The sequence below is a fragment of the Aspergillus versicolor genome (assembly GCF_001890125.1).
Source record: "Aspergillus versicolor CBS 583.65 unplaced genomic scaffold ASPVEscaffold_5, whole genome shotgun sequence".
Taxonomy (NCBI): domain Eukaryota; kingdom Fungi; phylum Ascomycota; class Eurotiomycetes; order Eurotiales; family Aspergillaceae; genus Aspergillus; species Aspergillus versicolor.
Window position 1 is genome coordinate 1,892,255 of NW_024467528.1, and position 24,321 is coordinate 1,916,575.

General features: G+C 49.6%; 9 protein-coding genes across 9 annotated transcripts; 4 read left to right on the forward strand and 5 right to left on the reverse strand.

Annotated features, from left to right (window-relative positions):
• The first annotated feature begins 111 nt into the window (after positions 1-111).
• On the forward strand, positions 112-2,178 carry ASPVEDRAFT_42270 (undecaprenyl diphosphate synthase family protein). Its single transcript, XM_040812546.1, has 2 exons — positions 112-778; positions 904-2,178. The coding sequence occupies exons 1-2, from the start codon at positions 554-556 to the stop codon at positions 1,888-1,890; spliced, it is 1,212 nt and encodes a 403-aa protein (XP_040668523.1). The 5' UTR covers positions 112-553; the 3' UTR covers positions 1,891-2,178.
• Positions 2,179-2,256: 78 nt separating this feature from the next.
• Positions 2,257-4,257, forward strand: lys9 (saccharopine dehydrogenase (NADP+, L-glutamate-forming)). The gene is made up of 6 exons (XM_040816161.1): positions 2,257-2,374; positions 2,466-2,519; positions 2,596-2,882; positions 2,940-2,978; positions 3,048-3,872; positions 3,951-4,257. The coding sequence occupies exons 1-6, from the start codon at positions 2,323-2,325 to the stop codon at positions 4,044-4,046; spliced, it is 1,353 nt and encodes a 450-aa protein (XP_040668524.1). The 5' UTR covers positions 2,257-2,322; the 3' UTR covers positions 4,047-4,257.
• A 116-nt stretch (positions 4,258-4,373) lies between these two features.
• On the reverse strand, positions 4,374-5,363 carry ASPVEDRAFT_132460 (uncharacterized protein; the record flags this gene model as incomplete). The annotated part of the gene is made up of 2 exons (XM_040806919.1): positions 4,374-5,021; positions 5,121-5,363. 2 exons carry the CDS (start codon positions 5,361-5,363, stop codon positions 4,374-4,376), a joined length of 891 nt encoding a protein of 296 aa, XP_040668525.1.
• Positions 5,364-6,001: 638 nt separating this feature from the next.
• ASPVEDRAFT_42271 (AHA1 family protein) lies at positions 6,002-7,772 on the reverse strand. The gene is made up of 3 exons (XM_040812547.1): positions 7,082-7,772; positions 6,942-7,024; positions 6,002-6,870 (listed from the first exon to the last, which is right to left on the reverse strand). Exons 1-3 carry the CDS (start codon positions 7,302-7,304, stop codon positions 6,043-6,045), a joined length of 1,134 nt encoding a protein of 377 aa, XP_040668526.1. The 5' UTR covers positions 7,305-7,772; the 3' UTR covers positions 6,002-6,042.
• Positions 7,773-8,179: 407 nt separating this feature from the next.
• ASPVEDRAFT_42275 (uncharacterized protein) lies at positions 8,180-9,170 on the reverse strand. The gene is made up of 2 exons (XM_040812548.1): positions 8,529-9,170; positions 8,180-8,473 (listed from the first exon to the last, which is right to left on the reverse strand). Exons 1-2 carry the CDS (start codon positions 8,728-8,730, stop codon positions 8,304-8,306), a joined length of 372 nt encoding a protein of 123 aa, XP_040668527.1. The 5' UTR covers positions 8,731-9,170; the 3' UTR covers positions 8,180-8,303.
• Positions 9,171-9,884: 714 nt separating this feature from the next.
• On the reverse strand, positions 9,885-14,248 carry ASPVEDRAFT_29319 (uncharacterized protein; the record flags this gene model as incomplete). Its single annotated transcript, XM_040810210.1, has 4 exons — positions 9,885-13,273; positions 13,390-13,750; positions 13,925-14,094; positions 14,188-14,248. The coding sequence occupies 4 exons, from the start codon at positions 14,246-14,248 to the stop codon at positions 9,885-9,887; spliced, it is 3,981 nt and encodes a 1,326-aa protein (XP_040668528.1).
• Positions 14,249-17,690: 3,442 nt separating this feature from the next.
• On the forward strand, positions 17,691-18,820 carry fbp1 (fructose 1,6-bisphosphate 1-phosphatase; the record flags this gene model as incomplete). Its single annotated transcript, XM_040817517.1, has 2 exons — positions 17,691-17,818; positions 17,881-18,820. The coding sequence occupies 2 exons, from the start codon at positions 17,691-17,693 to the stop codon at positions 18,818-18,820; spliced, it is 1,068 nt and encodes a 355-aa protein (XP_040668529.1).
• A 556-nt stretch (positions 18,821-19,376) lies between these two features.
• On the reverse strand, positions 19,377-22,119 carry ASPVEDRAFT_84245 (H(+)-transporting V0 sector ATPase subunit a; the record flags this gene model as incomplete). The annotated part of the gene is made up of 3 exons (XM_040817518.1): positions 19,377-21,751; positions 21,833-21,911; positions 21,994-22,119. The coding sequence occupies 3 exons, from the start codon at positions 22,117-22,119 to the stop codon at positions 19,377-19,379; spliced, it is 2,580 nt and encodes an 859-aa protein (XP_040668530.1).
• Positions 22,120-23,372: 1,253 nt separating this feature from the next.
• Positions 23,373-24,047, forward strand: ASPVEDRAFT_888905 (uncharacterized protein; the record flags this gene model as incomplete). The annotated part of the gene is made up of 1 exon (XM_040818444.1): positions 23,373-24,047. One exon carries the CDS (start codon positions 23,373-23,375, stop codon positions 24,045-24,047), a length of 675 nt encoding a protein of 224 aa, XP_040668531.1.
• Between the last annotated feature and the right edge of the window lie 274 nt (positions 24,048-24,321).

The following is a 24,321-nucleotide window of genomic DNA, read 5'->3' on the forward strand; positions in this document are numbered from 1 at the left end:
TGGGGAGGCAAGCCTTACACGTGGGCCAGATTTTGACCCACAACCGGCTGCTGTCTGGAACGACCGACGCAATCATGAATCGATTCAATAATCTGATGCCCTCACTGTCATCATAGGCCAGTTCGTTTTCTGCAGGTGTTGAAGTGAAGCCGTCAGCTCGGCGTGTCTCCAGATCCGCTTTCATTCGTTTCTCTCATTTTCAGGTATGCATCACCGCCTCCACGCCCTCTCCTTTTGCGTCAGATCTGCGAAAGACAAGAAAAACGGTGTCGCCTGATGGCCACGACTGCGCCCAGTGAACTTCAACTTCTCGCTCGCTGACTCTTTTGGCCACCTGTTATCAGTTGCATTATACCCTCGAGCTTGATTCTTGTTTCTAAACCGTCGTGGCAGCTCTTTAATTCTTGCATCGCTTGCCTTTCGCTTTCTCTCGTCGCACACGGCTGTCTGTCGCTTCAATCTATTCACCCCCGACCTCAACCGCCTAATACAATATCGGGACTAGATATATTTTATTTTATTATCGACGCTGTCCTACGAAAAGACCTCAAATATGGCGACGTCAATGCACCTCTCGAAGCTCCGGAATTGGTTCCTTGCATCACCCCCCATCGAATTTGCGATCTCCAAGCTCCGAGACCTGCTGGTTGGAGCAATCAGGCAAGGGCCAGTTCCACAACATATCGCTTTTATAATGGATGGGAATCGGAGATTTGCCCGAACACATGGGATCGAAACAGTGGAGGGGCATAATTTGGGTTTTGAGGCGCTGGCACGGGTGAGTCTTATGTCAATATTTGGACTCGAGAGGTCTATTCCTTGCCTCTTCTGTCTTCTTTTTTCTCCGAATCCCATATTTGCTCTCGGGTGTGAATATACTAATGCTAATACTTTGTGCTACAGATTCTTGAGGTATGCTACCGGAGCGGAGTAAAAGTCGTAACCATCTACGCCTTCAGCATCGAAAACTTTAAGCGGTCAAAATTCGAGGTGGACGCCCTAATGGAAATGGCCAGAGTCAAATTATCGCAGATGGCCCAACACGGTGAAATTCTAGATCGCTATGGAGCGAAAGTCCGGATACTAGGTCGATTGGAATTGCTTCGCCCTGACGTGCTTGCTGCAGTCGATCGTGCAGTTGATATGACAAAGAACAACGGGGACTGTGTTCTTAATATTTGCTTTCCCTACACATCGCGTGACGAGATTACCAGCGCCATTCGGGATACAGTAGCCGAGTACAGCCAGCCACTACGATCCGCTCATTCGTCGCCGCCTCTCACGCGGACCCCATTTTCTGAAGATCACATCGCACAAAATATTCGATCTCGAACCGTTAACGGGAAACTGGATGATTCTAGTACAGAGGGTGATTCTGTGTCAGAATCATCCACACTCGGGGACGATGATGCTCAAAAGCCAGACGAACAGAACAAGCTTTACCAGTCCGAATCTGCTCTTTCATCCGCTGCCACCCTCCACCTTCCTGACCGACCCACGAAAGGCCGGACGACAGCGTCCTCTGGGTCTGAACCCCCGGTCTTTAAATCACCAGAGACTATCACACGCCAAACCCTGGCCGAACACCTCCTTACCCACGACAACCCTCCACTTGACCTACTAGTTCGCACATCCGGGGTGGAGCGTCTCAGTGACTTCATGCTCTGGCAATGCCACGAGAATACAGAAATCGCTTTCCTAGACATCCTGTGGCCTGAGTTCGACCTATGGCAGTTCTTACCTGTTTTATTAAGGTGGCAGCGGAGAGTCTCCAAGGCGAGGAAAAACCCAGATGCCGAGGGAAATTATGACGGTGAGCTCCAGGAGTCGTCAGACGACAGCAGAGAAGAGCTCGTGGTCAGTTCAAGTCCCAAAGCGAAGAGTTTATAGTTTATTCTTTGATACACTTATATATCTATAGTCTAGCAATTGGGTATAGCATTATTAGAATACTGGGAGTTTACGGCCTTTCCATGCACTCATGCTCGGGGTTAGCACCACTGACAGGAAGATATCGCATTTTTTCTGGTGTTGTACATAATAAAACTGACATGAACATATAGTCTACAACGAATCCTCGTTGCTCCGCATATCATGACAAAGTAATAATTAGACTAAGGTGGAAATACAGCTATAGAGTACCAGGCGCTGTACGTGCTTTTCTATTAGAAATGTCGGAAAATTTGGAGTAACTCCGATACCGCATTGTAGGGAAGCTCACGTAATCATCCACACAGCGGGGTGAATGCCTTGAGAACAGTATCCCTCCAGTGACTCACTTCATCGATCAAATATATCCATTATCTCACTCCAATCGTCATAATGGCTAAGCAAGTTGCTGGTTCCAAGGTCCTCCTTCTGGGCTCAGGCTTCGGTATGTCATCTCCGCTCGTTCCCATAGTCGAGACAGAACCCCGCATTGACTTTTAAATGCGAATATGACTGACCGGTATTTTGTTACATAGTTACCAAGCCTACCGTTGAGGTTCTTAGCAAGGCGGGTGTCGAAGTCACCGTCGGTATGTCCTCTAATCGCGATCAAACGCCCAATTGGTCATTTCTGAGAGACTAACGATGGCCCTCTCTATAATACAGCTTGCAGAACCCTCGAGAGTGCGAAGAAGCTTTGCGAAGGGTTCAGCAACACCAAGGCTATCTCCCTTGATGTCAGCGATGACAAGGCTCTTGATGAGGCCGCTAACCAGGTGGATCTGCTCATTTCGCTCATCCCCTACACCTTCCACGCCCAGGTGATCAAGTCCGCTATTCGAACCAAGAAGCACGTCGTTACTACATCCTACGTCTCCCCGGCCATGTTGGAGCTTGATCAGCAGTGCAAGGACGCCGGAATTACTGTTATGAACGAGATTGGTCTGGACCCGGTAAGTGTCTACACGAAGAAGTTCTTGAGGTTATACTGACTTTCATCCCTTCCTTAGGGTATCGATCACCTTTACGCCGTCAAGACTATTCACGAGGCATGATACTCCTCTCTTCTAGCTTTTCACCTAAAAACAACTAATGGGTTACTTTTGCTGCAACAATAGGTTCACGCCGCCGGTGGTAAGATCACTGACTTCCTCTCTTACTGTGGTGGCCTTCCCGCTCCCGAGTGCTCCAACAACCCTCTGGGCTACAAGTTCTCCTGGTCCAGCCGTGGTGTCCTGCTTGCCCTCCGCAACGCCGCCAAGCTCTACCAGGGTGGTGAGGAGGTCAGCATTGCTGGTCCTGACCTCATGGCCACCGCTAAGCCGTACTACATCTACCCTGGCTTCGCCTTCGTCGCATACCCTAACCGTGACTCAACCCCCTTCCGTGAGCGTTACGATATCCCTGAGGCCCAGACCCTCGTCCGTGGTACCCTCCGTTACCAGGGCTTCCCCGAATTTATCAAGGTCCTTGTTGACATCGGCTTCCTGAGCGATGAAGCTCGCGACTACCTCAGCTCCCCTATCAGCTGGAAGGAGGCCACCCAGAAGATCCTCGGTGCCGCTTCTTCCTCTGAGAAGGACCTCGAGTCGGCTATCTCCTCCAAGACTGCCTTCCCCAACAACGATGAGCGTGACCGCATTCTCTCCGGTCTGCGCTGGATTGGCGTCTTCTCCGACGAGAAGATTACCCCTCGCGGCAACCCTCTCGACACTCTCTGCGCCAGCCTCGAGCAGAAGATGCAGTACGGCCCCGACGAGCGTGACCTGGTCATGCTCCAGCACAAGTTCGGCATCGAGCACAAGGACGGCTCCAAGGAGGTCCGCACCAGCACTCTCTGCGAGTACGGTGTTCCCGGTGGTTACTCCGCCATGGCTAAGCTCGTCGGTATTCCCTGCGGTGTTGCCGTGAAGTTGGTTCTTGATGGTACTATCAGCCAGAAGGTAAGTCTCCCTATATCGTATATTTTCAACCGCATTCCTTTCTCGGTTGTTCCCAGCCGCTAACTTTCTTACTTCTAGGGTGTCCTTGCCCCCATGAGCTGGGATATTTGCGAGCCTATCCAGAAGACCCTCAAGGCCGACTACGGCATTGAGATGATTGAGAAGACCCTGTAAATGGCTTGAATCACCTTTCTGGAATCTATTACGACGATTTAAAAAATGACCATTGATATAAAATAAAAGGATAGAATAGGAAAATTCTACAGAATATGATAAATGAATCCATAGACGTGCTAGTAGTTCATTTATCCTCTTGATGCACGGGTCCGAACGCGCTGTGATTAAGGAGCCGTTCCATGGGATAACCATGCCATCCGTTGTGGGTGATATTGATATCTATCTACCGATTCTATTTACCTATCAACTACCCACGGTCTTTGTATCAACACATGTAGTACACGAAACTCACACGCCTGGCCAGTGGTACCTAGGCTGAGGTGCTCATGGGCGAGGAGTTTTCTTCCTCTCCAGTACATTCGACAACTTCAACGAGGCCCTATGTAAATCAGCCTGAGTTGCCCCGAAGATCAGGAATGGGATTTGTCCTACCATACTCCAAGCTGGCCCAGTTCCGTCCATCGGCCAGGTCACATACTTTAGATTCGGGTTGCCAGCCCTTACTTCAGGGTCAATCGTTGCCAGTATCGTAGACATGTTGAAGATATCCGTTGACTCTAGTCGCTTCACGATCTCCCTCTTTTCCTCTACGGAGGATCTAACGTACTCCATATATGGCTTGTTACCAGAAAAGGTGGAGTTGTCGACTACAATAACTGTCCCAGGGGAGACCATTTTCAGCTCCTCGAAGAGCTTAAGACTCGGTGTGCATGCTAGATTGTCATAGCCAACCAACATGAAATCCACCTTTTCGAAGCCTAGGGACAAGAGGTTGCGAATGGAAGCATCGGTAGGACCGGTCATCACTTCGACAAAGTTGGAGAGGCCAGCCAGATCAATCAAGAACTTTGCAACCTCCCCGTACCTATGATTCGGCTCCAGGCTAAAGATGCACCCATTGTCAATGCCTTGTTTGAAAAATACTTCGCCAAACAGGATAGCGGAGTAGCCAACATAGCCTCCCATCTCAATCTAAAACAAAGTCAGAACAAGAGCAAGAAGGCTTCTTCTCGTTGCTTTTTGGCTCATATATGTCGGTTTTCACAAGGGCAATCATAGATGTTGACTTACCATTACCGTCGGTCTTCGATGTGCCACTAGATCCCCGATAATCCGGGCTTTATGGTTACTTGGTTGCAACGGACAATTCCTTGTTCTTTTGAACTCGTCAATGAGACTAAGAATTCCCTGTGGCGTGCCTCTAAATCTTTCTAAGTTCGGGTGTGAGAGTATAAAATCCTTCAGATCGAGTTCGTGGACATCATGGCCTGCATATTCTAACTGCTCTTGCAACGGTGTATACTCCTCGACCATCCTTTCCTCGATATTGTTATTTGTAGGGCGATTGACGAAGCTAATTATGGATAATATTAGAATTTGTATTGAAAATGAATGAGAATATGCTCGGACGATGGTAGTCAAGAGCTGACTGGAATATAATATCACTCCTTGATGTGGCCGCTATCTGGGAAGCTGCGTCCCAGCCTGAAGCCCCAATCATGACAGCTTCATTCCGCAACTATCCTGACTGGTGCGAACAAGACACTAACCAGGGTTTAACAGTGGGAATCTAGGGCTTTTATGCCCTCGTGAAGAAGAGCGCGAGGGGAGAGATGATGAAGAAGTCGGGTGTTGACAATCCGATCTCACTAGTCAACACAGACCTTAATATTGCATGACGGTTGTTAGGAGAGGCGGTTGCGACCAACAATGGCTGAAATAATTACTACTTGGGATGATTCGGATTATTGACAATGCTTTGGTATCTTATCTTCATTCGTTATCCGGTTCATCTTTACATACTCCAGCGTTCTAATCATGGGAAATTCTATCGTGTAATCGTGCAAGACGTGCCCTCACCAGGGACGCGAGACGGAGACCGTCAGAAAAAGTGGCGAGCACTGCTGTGACGGCATAACAGCTTATCACCGGTTTCAAAAGGCATTTGTAGCGGGTTGTTTCCTTCCCATACCACAGAGAATCTAATTCTATATCACGAACTTGTCCAATATGTCCGTAGGTGATCAGAGAATAGTGCCAAACCTATACCAAGAAGAAAAACAAACATTGTAATCAGCAACTGTCCCCAGGCAAATGAGCGAGATCTGGAGGGAGATGGTAAGGAAGCAATTGGTTGTAATACGAGGCAGGGATCAACATACCCGAAAGTCTGCTTGATGCTTCGCACGTAGTAAAGCTCCCAGTTCTGTTTGGTGACATCCTCCTGGCCAGCAGGAACGCCGGTCCATGACACACGCATTTGAGTGACACCATCAACGTCGTTCTGATCAAAGTTGATCTCGAGAGTACTGAAATGACCCGCAGGCCACTGAGCCAAGCGCCATTTCTGAACCAGCAGTTTGGGCGAGTCGAGCTTCACAAATTCACCGGTGACATTTCCATCGAAAATCGAGAACTTGCCACCAACTTGAGCACCATCAAATTGGCGTGGTGCGCCACGAGTGAAAGCTGTAAGACGCTCAGGTTCGGTGAAGGTCTTGAAGAGCTCCTCAGCCGTTGTACGGAATTCATCTGAAGCAGTCACCGTAACGGTGTTGACAGAAACCTTAGCGGCAGTAGTTGTAGTCTCGGTCTTTGGAGCGGAGACTTCCTTCTTGGTAGATTGAGGGTAGGATGTCGCCTTCGTAAATCCGCTGGAGGGATTCACACCGGGGGCGTGCTGGAGATCTTTCCCATGTTCAGCGACCAGGGCAGGGGCAAGCTTAGCCAGTTCTGTCCTGAGCTGTGGGACTAGCTTCGAGCGCACAAGATCCTTCACGGGCTGCTTGGAGGAAGAATCTGAGTAGTTTTCGATCTCGAACTATACGCGCGGGCATCCAGTAAGCTCAAAAGGCCCGTAATTGGGATTTGGGGGTATTTTAGGTAACATACGACATACTCATCTTCCTCTGTGTCGTGGGCTACCTCGGGAATCGTGATAGTCCCACTCACAGCCTCCTCTTCCTTAGTCTTACCTATGGGAACGGCTTAGTGATTACTCGGAAGATATTCGATTACAGCTAAATGCGTACCTTCATATTCCAACTGCAGCTTCACATCGAACAAGGTGATGACCTTGCCCTTTCTTTGGCTGACATCTACGTCGCCATCCATCGTCAGTACATTCGACACCTTCGCGGTGACTCCATCTCCCTCGGCTGAAACCGCACGGAGTTTCTCGTTTAGATAATTCTTGGCCCATCCGGAAGCATCCTTGTTGACCCAATGCCAGTTGTTGGGGTTGTGAAGAACCATGGTGGTGGATATTTGGGTATTAAGTTATACGTTTAATCGTGGAGAGAGAGAAAAAAAAAAAAAGGAAAAGTCTCTGCTGCCAGACTGAGATACCGAGATGGAATCAGGGTGTGGCTTGGCTTTTATATCTTCAACGCTAGAAGTTCTGCTAACAAGCATCCAAATTAGCAATTGTTTTCTCCACAGGTGAGGTGAAAATAGTGCTAGATGGATGCAACAAAATTCAGGATCTGGGTAGCGTTCCCGGATCAGGAAGCTAATCAGCATTAAGAAGGATACGAATATCCAACTTGCTCTGACTGGTGCCAGCTAGTTGTCTCATCATGTGAAGCAAGCGGGGGGCTATTGTGGGCGAGAAAGAAAATTTCGGAGCGACTTACAGCTTCGACAGCAAAGTCCAGATCCAAGGACACTGTAGTAGAGGTAGATCAATCAAGTCCACTCGGCAACAATTGGGAGATTTCAGAGAGAAATACCGCCGAGGAGAGGAAAGGGGGTTAAATAATACGGATTGCCTGCTCGGGACTTGTTGAAGTTGAACCGAAAGATTCAGAAGGAAAGCTCTAGAAGTTAAGAAGCGCCCACGTGATATTAGTCATTGAGTCCTATCTCAATCCGGGTTAGCACGGGTATGTTGGGCTCCTGCCTCATTCGGCCAAGGAACAAAGAAACGAGGAAGGTGCGAAGGAGCACTGGCATGAATCGGTCAACTTCATTACAACGAGGCAACTACTTCACTTATCAAGTTTAACTATGAGGAAATGCGGTTGACATGAAGACTGGAGTGCACAAACAATCATCACAACATCCCAACTGCTCCTACACCAGCTGCAACCAGGCCACCAATAGCTCCCCAGGCTGGAGTCCCCAATCCACTAGCTTGATCATAACTGCCATACTTCTCGCACATCCATTCTCCATCCACCTTTGTACAGCTTCCCCTATCCAGTGTACAGTAAACTACAAGGCACTGTTAGTGGTGGCCAGCATATAGGTCACTTAGGGATCCCTACCCCCATCGCCACAACAAGAAGCAAGCTGCGGTGCGCAACCATCACCACAACATTTCTCGCCAGTGTCACAGCTTCCGCCATCAGAGCAACATTCGCCTCCTATAGGAGTGCAAGATTTTCCATCACAGCATTTAGTCAAACTTTCGCAACAACCGTCTAAAGGCAGCACAGTGAGTTGATTGCTTGTCAGGGGAGCATGCTGACCGTTTACCTGAGCATTCTGTCTCTGTTCTGCCGCATGATTGACGGCTGAACAAATCACGCGCAGCAATCGTGACGTCTCCGATCTGGGGCTTGGATTTGATGGCGGGAGTGAGGCTTCTACCGTTCTTCTCGACGGGAAGGTCAGGGCTAGCTAACGTAGACAAAATGAGGAGTGGAAGGACTCCAACGGCATGAAGTATAGAACGCATGATACAAAGTTTTAAATCGACAGATGCTTGCGCTCAATATGGATCAATGCTTCAGTCACAAAGGGTCATACCAGACGAACATGGACAGGGAAAGAAAGATGGGCAAACATGCTCCTTAAATAAATACAGAAGTGAATGCGGCGCAGCATCTTCCGCAGTCAAAGAAGACCAGCGATGCCAGCTCCTGTGTCCCAGCGGCTCTCGTCCTGTACTTGGAGGGTGGAATACGAGGTTCGATGAAACGCTGTTCAATAAGCGACGACTCCCAAGACCTGGCACTCGTAGGCCACCCACACCATAGACTCATTTCAGTTGGCCGTTTTTAAGATCGGCATCAAATTAAGGATTTATCCATGTCAGTGAGATGTCTTATTACTTTACTTTTGTAATCAGAGCCTCATCGAGAAGAATAAAGCACAACAATGAGCCAAAATCCGCAGATTTTACGTGCAACGCATGCGCTATCCACACCATAGGATTTTCGGATCATGTCATTTTTGAATTACAGTCTAGCGACGGACTTCATCTATATCAGTGGGAAATACTGTTTCCCGACCTTTTTTTTCTGTAGTTTGCAGCGTCTTGTTAAGGGTATCCCGCCTCGAAGTTTGAAATCGCCCAGACGCCGAGACGCCTATCATTTAGGGCAAATCAGCCTCGGATTGGGGGGTGTTGCCCATCACCCCCAGTGGCCAACGCAAATGCGCCAAGCGGTTGAATGAATCGCGGGCTTTTTGATTCGTGCTGATTGGTATGATGAATAATGCCCCTTCGTTTGATTTCCTCTTGCTGCAAGCAGGAGGTCCGGAGGGTTGCAGCCTGCGGGAGAGAAGAGGCTCAACAGTCAACACAGGTCAGCAAGCCCCGCCCTTGGCAATGAAAGGTCTGTGAGACCAACCGAGAGGTATCATTCGAAGATGAGGCTCAAAATTTTGTAAAGGTCGGTCTAAAGTTGGCCCAACCTGAGATGTGGCGCTTTCTGCGTTTGGACTTTATAGCAATACTGGGCTACATACACCATGGTAATATCAATGAGGACAATCCAAAATATCAAATGTACAGAGTAGCGAACGAATGAGGGTATCTCTCGGTAAGTAGAGCAACAAGAATAATAGCAATGGCAAGAAAACAGACATCTTGAGATCATGTTCACATTAAGCCTGCTCCAAGGATTCCAGATCCTCCCACCCATCCTCCCTCTCCAGCTGTTCCCGGACTCGTTGTCTCAGTCCCTGGATCTGACTCCCCAGGGCCTCGGTCCACTGCCCCTCCACGGTGGCAACCTTGTCCTTCAAGTCATTCGTGAGCGATCGCTCCTCGCCCGCCCGCGACTGATCCATCTCCGCACTAACAGTCTCCTCAGCCTCCCCGTGTCGGATCCGCTCAGTCTCCATGAGTTTACTGTTTGCGCGCATCACCGCAGACTTGACTTCATGTAGCAGACAAAGTAGATTAGTCTGAGACTCAATGTACTGGTAGCTTGATTTCTCTGCATGCGAAACAAGAGTATACAGATACTGCAGTGGATGTCGCAAGTAACTTGGGTTCTCATCATACTCGTTAGCCGGTATCTGGACCTGGAAGCCGGCCAAGTTATCAGGGAGCGACTGGACGAGGGTCAGGAGAGATGGACCAATATCCCAGAAGGCAGAAAGTTGCATTTCAACTCCGCGAACGACATTCTCCTCGATGACTTCCTGAAAAGTTTCGAGGCGGGAAAGCGCGGCGCTTTCGTAATGGCTACGGCGATCGAGGGCATCGCGGGTAAAGAACGCGGTCGTGCTGCGTAGCTTGTCTTCGTTTTTGGTCTGCTTGTAAGGAAGAATGACGAGGGCTTTGTACTTTTCGTCACGGGCCGTAACGAGGTCGTACATTTCACGGTGAAGTTGTTCACGGGCTTCGAAGAGCCATTTGAGCTGCGTGAGCTTCTCGAGGAGCTCGGGTTTCTCATCGCCTTCTTCCTGGGTTTGATCTGGGGATTCGTGCTGGGCATCGTCGAAGAGCTTGCTGCGGAGTTCGTCGATGCAGACTGTTGCGCGGTCGATGCGGTCGGTTAGGATTGCTTGCATCGGCTTGAGTACGGTGTCTTGGTAGCTGTCGAGGAGCTTTTTTGTGAGGGCGCGCTCGCGCTGGTTTTCGTCTTCGATGAGGGCCGCTTCGGCTTCAGCTGCTTCCGCGAAGGAGATGCTGCCGTCTTGAATTTGGTTTTGGATATTGCTTTTGAACTGGCGGCGGCTTTCTTTGATACGTTCGTTGTGCGTGGCCCAGAGGACGTCGGAGTCAGAGGCGTGCCGTTGAATGGTGGATTTTATTTCGGAGTGATCGCTGATTGAGCGGACGACTGTTCGGTAGGCGACGAGTTCCGGGTGGCTGTTGTTAACGGCGGGATAGTGACGTGGGTAGGGTGGTGGGAGGGTGATGAGCCTCGAGACGTCCATTTTCTGAGGCTCTGTGGATGTGCTGTAGCTGCTCAAGCTTGGGGTTGGATATTCTGGATGAGGTTGGTCCTCGTGCAATCCAACCTTTTCAGGCGGATACTCGTCTGGGCCATATGGGGCATATTGGTTGAACTGATCATCAAACGTATGCTCGGCATCTCCGTTGCTTCGAAGCCCAAGTGGCAGCCCCATGTACTTGGATTCACGCTTTGAGCGTCGAACTCTACGTTCACCCCCCTCGCTGTCCGATCCGGTCTTAGATTCCCACCAGCGACTGGGTGCACGCCCTCTAGAGCTCATCTCATCATTGCTAATGCCGAGACTCGCTATTGGCGAGAGGCATGGCTTGTAGTTGTTCCAGGACGACTCCCCACGGGGGATGTCCAGTTTGGGGCCTCGAATAGGCCGTCGAGCAACCGGTTCTGGAGCCAGTTTTGGTGGTAGCTGGAAAAGTTTCTGATGCAACTGTTCCAAATTGAAGGAACCAGAATCAAATACCTTGGCGTATCGCTCACGCCGAATCTGCGTTTCTGCAATGATAAACTCGGTGAACAACCGTAGGGCTTCTGTCTCATCGGCAGCACAGGCTTCCTTCTCGATAAACTCTTTATGCCTCTTTGTGGCCCCCTGGATAAGTTCTACATCCTGGTTTACAACAGAATCCAGCGACTGTCCGCGATTGAGTGACGGTCGCCGGGGCTGCAGAGTTGGAGAACTAACTGTGTCATTGGGCAAGTGAAGGATATGCGAGATCGGGCGGTCTTCCCTGCGACTGAGTCCTGAAGACGGCCGGGAATCTTGTCCAGACTGCAGCGGAGGAGTTGGGAGGGCTTTTGGAGGAAGTATCTGGGATGAGGATTTCTGGAAAGAGGAAGACTGATCCGCACTCGGTGAGAAGGGTGGCGTCTGCGCATATCTTTGTGACGGTGGGCTGAGAGGGCTGGACTCCCCCCGGGGCGTTGATAAAGGAGACCGGTTAGAGGAGAACAAGCTTGTCCCAGACCCCCGAGATTGAGCTGTAGGCATATCGCTGTGGTTGCTGCGCGGCGTATATCTTGTAGACCCATCAGACCGGATATTTTCAGCCCTCTGCTGCTCACTGAGGACGAGGTTTGATGGTTTTAATTGATCGAGCGCGTCGGCCCAGGGGTTGGTGTTGGTCGTTGAGACTGCACTATAATCTTCAAAAACCTGGCTCTGCCTATTCCTGCGTTCAGTCCTCCTTTCACGAATTCCTTTGGCGCTCGTGTCTCGGACAGCTGGGCTACGGAACAGTCCACTGTTGGAGTTTCGAGAGGGGTGGGCACTGGATCCCGAACCGCTAGTATCGTGGGTGATCGCTTGGCTTGAAGTGTCAATATTAAGTGGCGTCCTGTCCTGTTGCGACGCAGATTTGGTATAGCTCTCATCCACCCACCCTGCAGGCGTTGGTGGGACACTACCCAAACCGGTTCCTAAGGATGGAGGTTGACGTGTTGTGCGCGTTGGAGCCTGCGAGCTGCGCAAAGACGATGCATCGGGCCTTCCACTTACACTCTGCGACCTCGTAGCTGGCGGGGGACCGGGAGGTGGTGGTGGAAGCGGCATTCCTGGTTCCCAACCCGGGTTCTGTGGGGATTGGCTCCTCGATTGGCTTGTAGCTCTCGACGTACTTGCACTTCCTACAGTTGGCCCGGCAGAGACTGCTCGTCTAGAAGTCGGAGGCCGGCTCGAACCATCATGTTGAACAGCAGCGTTTGGATAACCATACGCGTTTGATTGAGACGATTGCAAGTTGTTGTCCGAAACCATAATATACGGTCGGGAACCGTTATTGAAAGAGGGTTGCTCCTGGTATACTTCAGTGCGGTTGTGAGAGGACGACCTGGAAGATGGCATCCCCTGCGGCAAAGGTGGGGGAGGCGGGAGCGAAACCTGTCTACTATGACTTGCATCCGCTCGGACATTAGAATCGGGACGAGTACGAGCTATTGATGGTTGCCGACTCGAGCCCGTAAACGGAGACCCAGCATTAGGAGAGGCAGTGGCATGGATTACAGGGTCCACCTGTTGGTGCTGCTGCTGCTGGCTTGGAGGAGAATACGGTGGAGGCGGCGGTGACAACTCTATACATATCGAGATTAGCCCTACTCAGGAACATGAAGCGACATCATCTCCAATTTTCCGCAGAGACAAAAAAAGACCTCGGTCGCCACCAATGATCAAAGAAAATAGGACTGACCAGGCTCCGGGGCGGCATATCGGTGCTGTGGGACGACTCGAAGCATGTTGCCCGACTGTGCATATGGCGACTGGCCAGTATTCATCGGAGCATTTTGGACGGGACCCCAGTCCTGAGGGTTATAAGGGGCATTGTACTGTCTGGACGCCATTGGGGAAGATCCGAGAGGCCCCCCGGCGGAATTCACAGCGGGAGAATGGATGAACGGGCTGGATAGGGAGGTTGTAGAAAGAGGAGTTGCTAGGTAGCCCGCGCCGAGTCCGACACCAAGTCCCTGTCCCTGGGACTGGGGGTTATTAAAAGAAGTGGTCAAAGGAGGCGGCTGCATGGCATATTCGCGACGGCCAGGAGAACGTTGACTCTGGGGCGTCGGCCAGCCGTTGTTGGCTGTATATGGGCTGGACGACGGGTCGTCGCCAGTGTGACTTGGGGACCGCCAGCTATGAACAGCCTCAAGTCAGCCTCGGGAGCTCTTGAGATAAGAACAGAGAACGAGGGGAGGGATGGAGAGGGGCCAGCGCGCACCTATTCATACTGGCGCAGTCAGGAACCAACCAGATATGGTGACATGGTTATTATCCGCGCGGTGGAAGGGGTGAAGGAAGCGACAGGTCCCCTGGGAAGAGAGGCGAACGCGATACAAAGAGCGAAGGGCTCCAGCGGGATAATTCTCAGGCCAACCAGGTGTGGAGGCTGCTTGCCGTCCTGTTGGAAGATGGATGCAGGAAGATAAAAATAACACAGGCCTGGTCGGGATCGGTCAGCATGGCTGCAGAACCTGGAGCGGAGGCCACAGACCTTCGTATGCAGCCTTGAGCGTTTCATCACAGCCGGCGTTGAAGTCGGCGCTTACAACCATGATTGGCGTCCTCTCAGAGGTCCATCTTGGGGCTCTCCCCACGTCGCCCAGCAAACCAGCGCTGGAATTGCCAGCCCAGCCGTGTCCAAGAGTTCGAGGATTGTCGGGGCTAGGCTAGAGTGGTGGTAGCGCTGGACGGTCGAGTCTTGCCATTGGGCTGGGCTGATGAACTTGGACTCTTGGAGGATGATCTGCTCATGTCTAAGAAAAGCAAAGAGGGGTCAACCCAACACAGTTTCAACCTTCAAGGTCCCACGGCGAATACAATCACGACTCGCGACCCTTGCACAAGAACACAAAGCCTATTTGGGTTCGTCAACCGTCACAAGCTCCGACTACTGCACGTTTACAACTTGGAACCCTGGGGAGGTTTTCGCAATACAGATGAAACATGATTCGTTCACAAAGATAGATTATATTTGCAGTTATATATCGAAATGATAATAAGCGAGGTATATTTGGATGAAGTATGAATTGGAAACAATTTCCAGGTCGTTCCTACAAACTGAAGCATGTTAGTGTTTGGTTTCGTCACTAAACATAGAATCGCCAAGTTGAATCGAACAGTTTCAGATATATTGCCCTGTCACAGGCAGTGGTCATCAAGGTAGACATATGTTGACCGTCGTGATAAAATTAAAGTAAATCATCATTGTAGGAGTACTGGGTGGCAAGAAAATAATTGAGAACTCACAGTTGGAAAGAAGTCAAAAGACTGTCTTGTGTCTGTTATCCTAGTTACTTCGAATCGTCAGTACTGACGACCGACTAGAATTCATCGAGTGAACAAGGTTGTGACGACTGTCAGTCATGACAATTGTCTTCTTAGTCGGCGAGGCCAACTTAGACATATGCTTGTCTTTTGTTTACGTCGATTCATCATTCGATAGGTGCAGAGGTATTGAGAGCAGTTCAGACATACATATCATAGAGATTTGTCGTAACGAACTGCCGAGTACACATCTTATTACAAACAAACCTGAATAATAGTCAGTGGTACGTTCTCAAACGAAACCATGTGTATGTATGTGGTAAATTTTTCATTTCAGGAAAGCATGAATGGTATAAAAAAGATGTTGTCTGCATCGAAAACTCGAATAAGACTCGTCATCTAGAAATCATCAAATGAAATGTGGGAATCGAGATGTAGTGTGTTATTACCTTAAGAGGATTTCGAGGAAACCAATGGTCCATTATGCATCCTGTCCGAAACTAGCGTTGGACATTAGCCTCCAACACGATAACAGTGAATAGAACATATGCTGTGATCCAAGATCTCAGTGGGCGAGGTTTTCTAGGCCTGCCGCAAAAATGGCTTATCCATCACGACCGGTCGTCTGTCGGACGCCGTCGGAGCCCAGTGCCGCTTCATCTTCGAAAGGGTTGGCATGTTTTTAAAAAAAAAGTGATAAGCTTACCATCGAGGGAAGGATACCCTTGAGTGGCGTGTTCCTAGAGGGCCTTTAAACGTCAGAGCAAGCCATGAAAAGTTATAACAAATCACAAAATAATAGACGAGTTTGAAGTCAGAAATAGCCATTTGATTTCTTCAGAAACCCCAAGGGTCTCAGTCGGTAATTTCCAGCGTATATAAATACGAAGAGCATCATTCAAAGTAGTGTAGATAAGGAAATGCAATAAACACGTACCGTTGGAGTAATATCTGTGCATACACAGTTGAAATTAGTAAATGGAATGGTGTTAGTTCTATTTGCGAGTCAGCATTATGCAAACAAGTTGCTAGTGAAACCAAAATGAGATCTCTTCGCAAAGCATCAGACTGACGTGCAAAGAATTGAGTTTTCATGCCCCTTGGGGTCAAAGACTCTAGTTTGAAATGGTTCTAGGTATCATCATATAGAGGGAAGGGTACGGGCAGACAAAATGTTGTAGGGGCTTACCAGGTAGCTCTCTGCTGAGTGCAGAGGCAGTTAGTGAGTGGTTGTATGATGATCACTCTGCAATTGCAGCATTATGTAGATCGATTTTGTGTATCCCAAACATAGGGGAACAACAAGGCCGAAGTCTGAAAACTCCGAGTTTTGGTGAAAGAGAAAAGCTGCAAGAATTTCGCGAAGTTTTTTAGCTGCTTCGACCGGAGCTAGTTTTACCGAGACGCTAGCGTGGGACTAGTCTCGCTTGGGTTGGCCAAAACGCTGCTTAGTCAGTGATCAGCTGATCAGAAGAGAATACAGCACAATGCTGGCTTCATACTTCAATTGCACATATTATACAATTTTTAATTTTATACCTGTAACAGGACGCAGAGTGAAGACCTCGCTCAGGTCGGGATTAAATTACTCAGGTGGGAGAACGCATCTGCTGGTACAGCTCTCATGTTTGGGCTAATTGTTTCCGGAGGATAATTTGTCCAAGCCTCAAGACTGAGAGTCCAGACCAGGGGAGACAGGGTATGACTGGCCGAGCTGTCAAAGATGGATCATGTTTGCTCTGTATGTACGTACTATGTATATACTAGAACTAGAAGAGAAAGTTTGCCGAGGAACTCCTATATAAATAAATAGGTCCTTTATCTCGCAGGCAAGTCGTTCGTATGGCGATGGAGTACGGTGTAGAGGTCAACCACCTGACTTGCCTTGATCATGTGCGCATAAGGGTCTCGACTGTCTCGACCAGGCAGGATTTGCATCAAACTGAATTCGCAAGTCTGGTGACCATCGGAAGCCCACTTTTCTCGATAATTCCTGTTGTTCGGCGGGCAATTATTTGGCAACTATCATAATTACGTTATGTGGGTGCTGCCCTGTAGCTGCTGCGACCTGTAGATCAGCCATTGTTCGGCTTCGAGCCCTCTCTGACCAGTCTCGCGGTGAATTAACCCGGAGGAGGCAGTTATTCCACCATTTGAGTGAATTCCGCTATCGACAGAGCCTTCTCTGTTCATTCCTGTATGAAACACCGCGGGGAATCCCGGGGGGTCGGCTCAGGAGCGGACTGGAAGGGGCTTAGCGCGGGGTGTGACCAGCGGTTTGCGGCGGGTTTTCGTCATCCAGTGCTTCCAGCCCGGCAATCCAGCATCCAGTCCAGTCCAATTCATGGCGTCAAGCCTCTCCACCAGCTGGGCAGCTCTGACGTTCTGGCTCGTTCACCTGCCCGGCAAAAGATTGCTCCTGTCCAAGGATGCGTCTTTAAATACAATGCAGGCTGCTGCGGACCTCAAACGTCCGCGATAGAACACTCCTGGAAATTACTCATCTTGCAGCTTCCCTCTCCTCGTTATTCCGAGCAAAACTCGTCTCGAGTCATATATAACTCCTCTTTTCCGCCCCCTCAGTTCTTCCGATAGCTGTTTTCCGATTCCCCGCTGAACCGAGGTCGGGACCGTGAACTAGATTTCAAGAGCCATATCTCCTCCTACCCCGCGACTCTAGCTTCCTTGCTACTAGACATCGTCTATCTATCGAACTTGTGACCGGTAAATATGGCTACAAATGGCAATGGCAACGGTGGTGCCGTTGGGCAGGAGAACATTAACACTGATATCGTCACTCTCACGAGATTCTTCACTGAGGAACAAGTGAAGGTCCCTGAGGCGACTGGTGACTTCACGTGAGTGCCCTTTTCTATGCAAAAGCTAGTCTTAGGACTGTTCTAACATTAATTTGAATCAGACTTCTATGCCACGCTCTCCAGTTCTCCTTCAAGTCCATCGCTTACTACATCCGTCGTGCCACACTAATTAACTTGACTGGCCTCGCTGGTTCGTCAAACACAACTGGTGATGACCAGAAGAAACTCGACGTCATCGGAAACGATGTTTTTGTCTCTGCTATGAAAACCTCTGGAAAGTGCCGTATCCTCGTTTCTGAGGAGGAGGAAGAGGCCATTATCTTTGACGAACACCCTAATGCCCGCTACGCTGTGGTCTGCGACCCAATTGACGGCTCTTCCAATCTAGACGCTGGCGTCTCAGTTGGTACTATTTTCGGTATCTTCAAGCTTCCCGACGATATACTCGGTCCCGGAAAGAAGGTCACAGCCCAGGATGTCCTCCGCCCCGGAACCGAGATGGTTGCTTCCGGCTTCACCATGTACGGTGCTTCCGCCCAGCTCGTCATCACCATGAAGAACGGCGGTGTCAACGGTTTCACCCTCGAGAACTCCCTCGGCGAGTTCATCCTCACCCACCCCAACATGCAACTCCCGCCCACGCGCGCCATCTACTCCGTCAACGAGGGTAACAGCATGTACTGGGACGAGTGGTGCAACGCTTACTTCCACTCTCTGAAGCACCCCGGCGAGGGCAAGAAGCCTTACAGTGCCCGTTACATTGGCTCTATGGTCGCAGACGCCTACCGAACTCTCCTCTACGGCGGTGTCTTCGCCTACCCCGCCGACTCCAAGAGCCCCAAGGGCAAGCTCCGTATTCTGTACGAGTGCGCACCTATGGCCATGATCTTCGAGAATGCTGGCGGTAAGGCCGTCAACTCGCGCATGGAACGTCTTCTCGCCGTCAACCCCGAGCACATCCACGACCGGAGTGGTGTGTTCCTCGGTTCGAGGGACGAGGTCCAGAAGATCATCGATACTTACAACAAGTATAAGAAATGAATGAAGTAAGCGTTTCGGATTAAGATGCCAGTCGGAGTTCCTTATGGTTTCGGTATGGGAATTGGGCTAGCTAGCTACCAGTGTTTACACACACCTTTCTTAATATGTACAAAAATACGATGAACGTTATTAAATACATATATTTATTCAAATTCAAAATTTAAGTTCTCGATTTTCTATTTCTTCATTTATTTATTGGCGTAATATGGTTGTTGTTTGAGTTTGGCACTCCATAAAGAGCAAATATATATTGAGCACACCATCGACGATCCCCTCAAAATTAGGTTAGAATTTCTCTAGAAGGGGGACGAATGACTAAATGATGAAAGAAAAAATGCTAATAATTGCAATACAGTTGACGGACCAAGGTGATTTAAATAATATAGAATCAAGACACCGATACTGGCACCACCAGCAGTGCAGAGCCGAGTATCGTCTATCCTGTCCAATCTATAATATTCTGTTCCTACAGGAATATACAATACATGGAGATGCAACAGAGAAGGAAGTATAAGAAAGAAAAGGTGAAAAAAGACAGTGAGAAGCCAAAACTAATCTAATCCACAGGCTCTTCTTCAAGAAGCGTCTTGAAGCTAAACGGCGCAAACGGCACACCTTCACCCATGAAATGCTTGCTCATGGCTTCGACCCAGTGGAGACGGAGAGAGTGAAGCATCGCGCTAGTTCCTTCCATAACACACAGAATGGCGATTGTAAGTGTGAACCACATGTAGAAGGTAACGACGATCATGATAACGCGAGTGGTGGGGTTTTCCTGCTCGAATGCACCGCCGAGGGTCATATCCCAGAGGACGATAGAGAGCTGTTGGTGGGCAAGGGACAGGGCCCAAAGACGCAGGTAGGAAGCCGTGTGGGAGATACAGTTGAGGCAGAATTCGATAGTGTGGATAACCTGGTGGATCATGACTTCGGAGAAGTCAAACTCCTCGTGCTCTTCGTCGCCAAGATCCTGTGCGATCATAGCAACGCCTTCGCCGTCGCTAGCCACACTGGCGCGGGGCCCAGATGCTCGACCGTCGACGTCACCATCCTCGTCTAATGCGCTGACTCTGGATTGCTCTCCGAGGCCGCGGTAACCAAGGGCACGCGCACGGTTGTGCTCGCGACGGAGGTAGAATGGCTTGAAGAAGAGCATGACCGGAACCTGGACAACAGCAAGGAGCAGCAGGAGTACCTGGACAGTTCCTTGTCCAGAGTAGAGTTCTTCCCCATCCTGGATGGTCCCGGGAGATAGGAACATGAAAATGAGCATGTTGAGAAGACCTGGGGGCGATTGACCCTTTGCATTCCAATCCACTGACCACTTGTAAATGATAGTGATGACAAGGTAACCAAAGATAGACTGGAAGAAGATTAAGCCTGGGATGAAGTTGCCGATGACATCAACCTTGGACTTGAAATGGCGGGCGTTGACATATTGCAGTATAAGGGCATAAGACATGTGTGCCCAGCCCAGGACGATACTCATTTTCATCTTCAGACTGTTGGTGAACAGGAGGCTGTTCTCAGCCTCGTGCCAGTTCCAGTCCAAACCGAAGGGAAAACGGTAGCCGCCCTTCAATGACGCCTCAACTGCCTGGCCTTCTTTGATTTCCTCAGGCCATTGCCAAGAACTCGTGAAAATGGTGAAGGATTTGGAAAAGATATCGTTATAGATAAGACCGGTGTAAATGGAGAAAATACCCATCATCAACATGATGTAACGACCGTAGAAAGCCATGTACGTCAATTCATCAAGCTTTGTCTTCAAGAGCGTCTTTTCCCAGAAGATCATGGCCGAAGCAGCCAAAGCCATCAAGAAACCATGACCGAAATCACCAAACATGACGGCAAAGAGGAAGGGGAAAGTAACCACAGTGTACAAACCGGGGTTGACTTCCGAGTACTTCGGGATACCGTATGCATTGACAATCGTTTGGAAAGCCTCGGTGAACTTGTTCGTTCGAACATACGTTGGAGGGGTTTTGTTCGTCCGAATCTGGTTAACGATAGTAGGCACGCTCAGACCCGCCCGGTCATTGACATCCTGCAAGGTCGACTTGATCAAGGCCAGCGAATTTGTAGGGCACCAAGCCTCAGCAATAAGCGTTTTTCTCGCTTGATCATACGAACACTTGTTGAGGGTGTCGTAAACGGCCTTCTCTTTCTTGACGATGATCATCCAAGCCGCCAACGAGCGGGCGATCTGAGAGAGCTCAGCGTCGAGAGTGTTCTTCGTGTTCCGTAACACATTGTTCACGTCGCTTAACCGCGTATTGACCTCATGGATCTGATCCCGGCGCAGTTCGCTGTTCTCATCGACACCGTAAAGGGAAGCCCCAAGCGATTCCGAAATCTTTCTGATCTTTGCAATGATATTCTTTCCATGAGCGAAGATGACAAAAACCATCTTCTGCGTCTCCTCGTTCGTAGTCGGGTCCACGATCGGGTCCGGAATTTCAGACTGGTTCATGTAGAGGTTACCACGGAGGGTTCTCCAGAGGATTCGTTCGAAGGCAGCAATCCTGTCGCGAGGGATAACACCAGACACGAATCCGATATTCATCTCAAGGAACGACTGTTGGCCCTGGGCATCACCGTTCGCACCGCGCGTGCCTTGTTGCTCGACGTCGCGGAGAAGAGGCGCTTCATCGTTATCGAAGGACTGGCGGATTTCCTCGGTATGGGTATGGGCACGGTCAAAGAATCCTCCAGCTTCTCTCAGAACCCAACGCCATTCCGTCAACTCCACCTCACGCTTCTTCAGCGTCTCGTAGCTATCATTCAGCGAGGCGATCCGTTGTTCCAGACTCTCGCTGCGCTCAGCAAGCTCATCGATTTCCGAAGCCAAGGGAGCAGCCAGAGTATCCGAGAACTCAGAAGACGGTCTCATCTGAATTCCAGCCTTTTCCATCTGTGCATGGAAGTAACCTGTCCAAAGCCAAATAACTCCAATTAGCCACTACCCCAAACCGGTCGTACAACCGCGAAAAAAAGCCAGCTATAACATACGAAGTTGTCTCTCCACATTATCCAAGCGACGGATCTCCTTCGTGAAAGTCTTTTGGAAAGCAGTCGTCTCGGGATTGAGCTGTGTAGCGAAACGGAACACTCGTTAGCAACCCTCTCACCAACCCCCCGATCCAGCAACATAACAAACAGGGAGAACTCACATCCCGAAACTGAACCTGCCCAAGCTCACCAAGGGAGCTGACAACTTCACGACCAATTTCATTCGCGATATAGAGCTGGGTCAAGCTCATATCCGACGAGCGGAAGAAGGTGTCCTTCGGAGCCATGGTGGGAAACGGACTGCCTGCAGCAGCGGTATTCCTTTACACCACAGCAACTAGGGGAGATGCGCGGTTGCGCGGAAGTCGGAAGAGAGGGAGGATAACTAAACAGAAGGTAACGATAGAAAATGACAGGATAGAAGCGGAAATAGTTTGTCAAACGCAAGGAAGATTCTCCCCCGACAGCTTGATCCCCCGACGGTGATGATGTCCTTGGGCTCTGGCGCCGCGTGGCTGTTTCGGATCGGCACGTGATCTGCATAAATTACTCATCACATAATTATGCAGCATAGCTACCCGCATTAATTAGCCCTATCAAAGTTTTACCGGAGGACACTTCCTGCCGTCCAGCAAGAAAATTTTTTGAGGGTTTATCTTGTGATTCAGCATGTAGCTCGCGATCAAGGGTGACGCAACGGAAATGTGGGCCGACCATTTGAAAATGATGTTCAACATGACTGCATGCTCCGTCCCATAGTAATATTGCTCCGAGAATCGACATGAAGTCTACACCGTGAGCGAGTACGTGGTTACTTGTCTGGGTATTAGATACGCTCTATAATTACAATACTGTGTACCTGATATATTAAACTTGGATTCAGCGTGTGTCAGCCCTTATGGAGTGGACGTGGTTGACGATTATCATGTTCCTGGGATGGTTCCGGAATCCCACCACCACTATAAAACCTGTACCTTTCTATAGAAAGCGTTAAGTTTTCTCCAAAAGCCTAGCGATTGGATAGGAACTGTAGATTCTATACTGAGTCACAACTAGGTTAAGCTTAATTTAACTCGTGCCAATCATGGGAAGAATGCGTGCGAATATAAGTTCAACATCTAGCAGGAAGACAGTTCCGGGCACAGAAATTGCAGAGCAACAACAAAAAAGTATAGCAGTAACTCAGTATCAAAGTTTTCAGAGTGGCATATAAGCCCCTCCTTCGGGGCTTCCTCGATTCCTCTCCCTCCCATCCTCTTACATCTATCCTCATTACTATCAAGTTCGTTCCAACTTATACCACCTCAAAGCTACACAGAGCATCTGCTACAAACATATCTATCTATCATCTATTATTCGAACAAACATACTGTGAACTACAAAGCTATCTATAAAAAAGTTCTCCTCTATATTCTATAACGGCTCTGCTTGGGCGGGACCTTCAGTGAGTTAACCCTAAGCCACCTACCCAGACAGAATATGGTCTAACAAGACTCAGCTGCAACAAACTCAAATCATAAAATATATTTGGAGCGCCGAAATGTTCGTCAAGGAACTCATCAAGCGCTACCGCACTGAGCGGAAGAGCTCGCAAGAGCAGGACCGCTACGAGAAGAAGCGGGACAAGGCCCACCGCAAGCGCCAGGAAGACGCCTACATGGCAGACCTGGAGTTTGAACAAATCACTGCCCAGAAAGAGTGGATCAGTGATCATATGGAAGAAGAGTGTCGTGGCGTTGCTATCCTCCAGCGCATCGAGCGCCTGGATAACAGCGTCGGGAACGACGGGAGCGTGTTGGATGTGGAGGGCAACGGCAACGGCAAGTCGGGGCCATTGTCCTCGGAGGAGAAGGCTGGGCTGCTGCATGAAGTTATTGAGAACAACAGAAGGGTGGCGGAGCACTGGAAGACCATGCCTCTGGGAAATACAACCAGGGCATACGAGATTGATTGCAACAACCGCGAGCCGGAGACTGGACGGCGGGCGCAGTGGTATCATGGACGGGGTCTTTGCGCTGAGTTGGGTGGATGCTGTGGGAGGGGCTGTGGTTGCTGTGAGAAGCCTGTGACGAAGTATATTGTGTCCTCTGATGGAGGAAAGAAGTCAGTGCCGATCTATGGTCATTGCACTGCTGAGTGTGCTTGCTGTATCAAGGAGCGAGGTCGCTATGTACCTGATTCTCGTCTTCCTGAAGTTGGTGCTCGGGCTTTCTGAGTTGATCTGTCTATGTTATGTGCATGTTTATACTGCGTGTTCGTTTGCATGTTCATTCTGTGTTGACCCTTGCTATGGAGGTTTGTACTTATTGCACAGCGTGTTGCACTTGCCTTGTCATGTATTCGTTTACTCCTGTACTGCACCAAAGCCACCAAGAATGGAACACTGGCACCATCTCTTCAATTGTTGATACCAATACACGTAGTTATCAAGTAGTAATGAGCCCCATAGGCGTCTGTAGATAGACTACATCGGCACAAGCCTTTGTGCT

Excerpts from the sequence above, each read along its gene's own strand:
- ASPVEDRAFT_42271 (XM_040812547.1), bottom strand. The coding sequence starts at position 7,304 with ATGGTTCTTCACAACCCCAACAACTGGCATTGGGTCAACAAGGATGCT. Across the intron at positions 7,025-7,081 it reads GCTGCAGTTGGAATATGAAG|GTAAGACTAAGGAAGAGGAG; the intron begins GTACGCATTTAG and ends CCGTTCCCATAG. Across the intron at positions 6,871-6,941 it reads CAGAGGAAGATGAGTATGTC|TTCGAGATCGAAAACTACTC; the intron begins GTATGTTACCTA and ends CCGCGCGTATAG.
- lys9 (XM_040816161.1), top strand. The coding sequence starts at position 2,323 with ATGGCTAAGCAAGTTGCTGGTTCCAAGGTCCTCCTTCTGGGCTCAGGC. Across the intron at positions 2,883-2,939 it reads ACGAGATTGGTCTGGACCCG|GGTATCGATCACCTTTACGC; the intron begins GTAAGTGTCTAC and ends TCCCTTCCTTAG. Across the intron at positions 2,979-3,047 it reads CCGTCAAGACTATTCACGAG|GTTCACGCCGCCGGTGGTAA; the intron begins GCATGATACTCC and ends CTGCAACAATAG.
- ASPVEDRAFT_42275 (XM_040812548.1), bottom strand. The coding sequence starts at position 8,730 with ATGCGTTCTATACTTCATGCCGTTGGAGTCCTTCCACTCCTCATTTTG. Across the intron at positions 8,474-8,528 it reads AACAGAGACAGAATGCTCAG|ACGGTTGTTGCGAAAGTTTG; the intron begins GTAAACGGTCAG and ends TGCTGCCTTTAG.
- ASPVEDRAFT_42270 (XM_040812546.1), top strand. The coding sequence starts at position 554 with ATGGCGACGTCAATGCACCTCTCGAAGCTCCGGAATTGGTTCCTTGCA. Across the intron at positions 779-903 it reads GTTTTGAGGCGCTGGCACGG|ATTCTTGAGGTATGCTACCG; the intron begins GTGAGTCTTATG and ends TTTGTGCTACAG.